Source organism: Mus caroli, unplaced genomic scaffold (assembly GCF_900094665.2).
Source record: "Mus caroli unplaced genomic scaffold, CAROLI_EIJ_v1.1 scaffold_12688_1, whole genome shotgun sequence".
Classification (NCBI taxonomy): domain Eukaryota; kingdom Metazoa; phylum Chordata; class Mammalia; order Rodentia; family Muridae; genus Mus; species Mus caroli.
The window spans coordinates 35,960-36,742 of NW_018388518.1; the positions used below are offsets into that span (position 1 = coordinate 35,960).

The 783-nt window shown below is 41.3% G+C and overlaps 1 protein-coding gene across 1 annotated transcript in view; it reads right to left on the bottom strand.

Annotated features, from left to right (window-relative positions):
• Positions 1-41, bottom strand: part of LOC110287653 (beta-defensin 6-like) — a 2,312-nt gene extending 2,271 nt beyond the window's left edge. Inside the window, exon 1 of the mRNA XM_021154216.1 lies at positions 2-41. Within this exon, the coding sequence (XP_021009875.1) occupies positions 2-41 (40 nt within the window). The remainder of the gene's footprint in view (position 1) is intronic.
• Positions 42-783: the final 742 nt, after the last annotated feature.

Sequence of the window (783 nt, forward strand, 5' to 3'; positions counted from 1 at the left end):
AGCACCAGGAGAAATGCAAAGAGAAGGTAATGGATCCTCATGACTGAAGCCTGGTAAGGTGCAGAGATGCAGAGGGACTTGAGCTCAGTGCCTTATATAGTTCCAGGTGCTTTCTCCTGTGTAGGAGTCTACACTGATTAAAATCCCAGGAATAACAATTATGAAACACAGAGCACCTTATCTCTCTAGAGAGGGGGGTGGCCCTTTGAGAGCACACTCAGTGTCTTTTATGCAAATGTGGGGATCCCCAGATTTCTTCCTGTAATGTTTAGCAAGAAGAGCTACCTGATGCTGAAGGCCAGCCCCAAAGGGGGTGTTTCTTCTTTCTTATCCATTCTTCTTCAGGCAGATGAGGTGGAAGAGTGTAGGCAGAGAGTAAGACTTTCTCTTGGGAGATTCTGGAGTAAGACTTTGTCTTAATAGAAATTTAGGGTTGCTGTATAATAAAAAGTTTACTTATGTAAGTTACTATGCTATTGTAGCTGGCCTGCCTTCTGTGATCTTCTGAGGACAGAAACTGCAGTTACTGGCACTTAGCGCCTCATCCTAAAACAGCAGGAGAATAAGTAGAGTATTAATTGCTAGAGACTTTTCCCTATTGTCCAGATGCCTCTTGCTTGTCAGACTAGGGGGAAGTTTGGAGCAATAAACTTCTATTGAACCAGGAGAAGAGAATAACACTCATAACATTCACAGAAAAAAAAAAACTTTGACATAAGCGAATATGCATAATCACACGTAAGTTCATATACAGATTCATACATGCTCATTTATTCATTTATA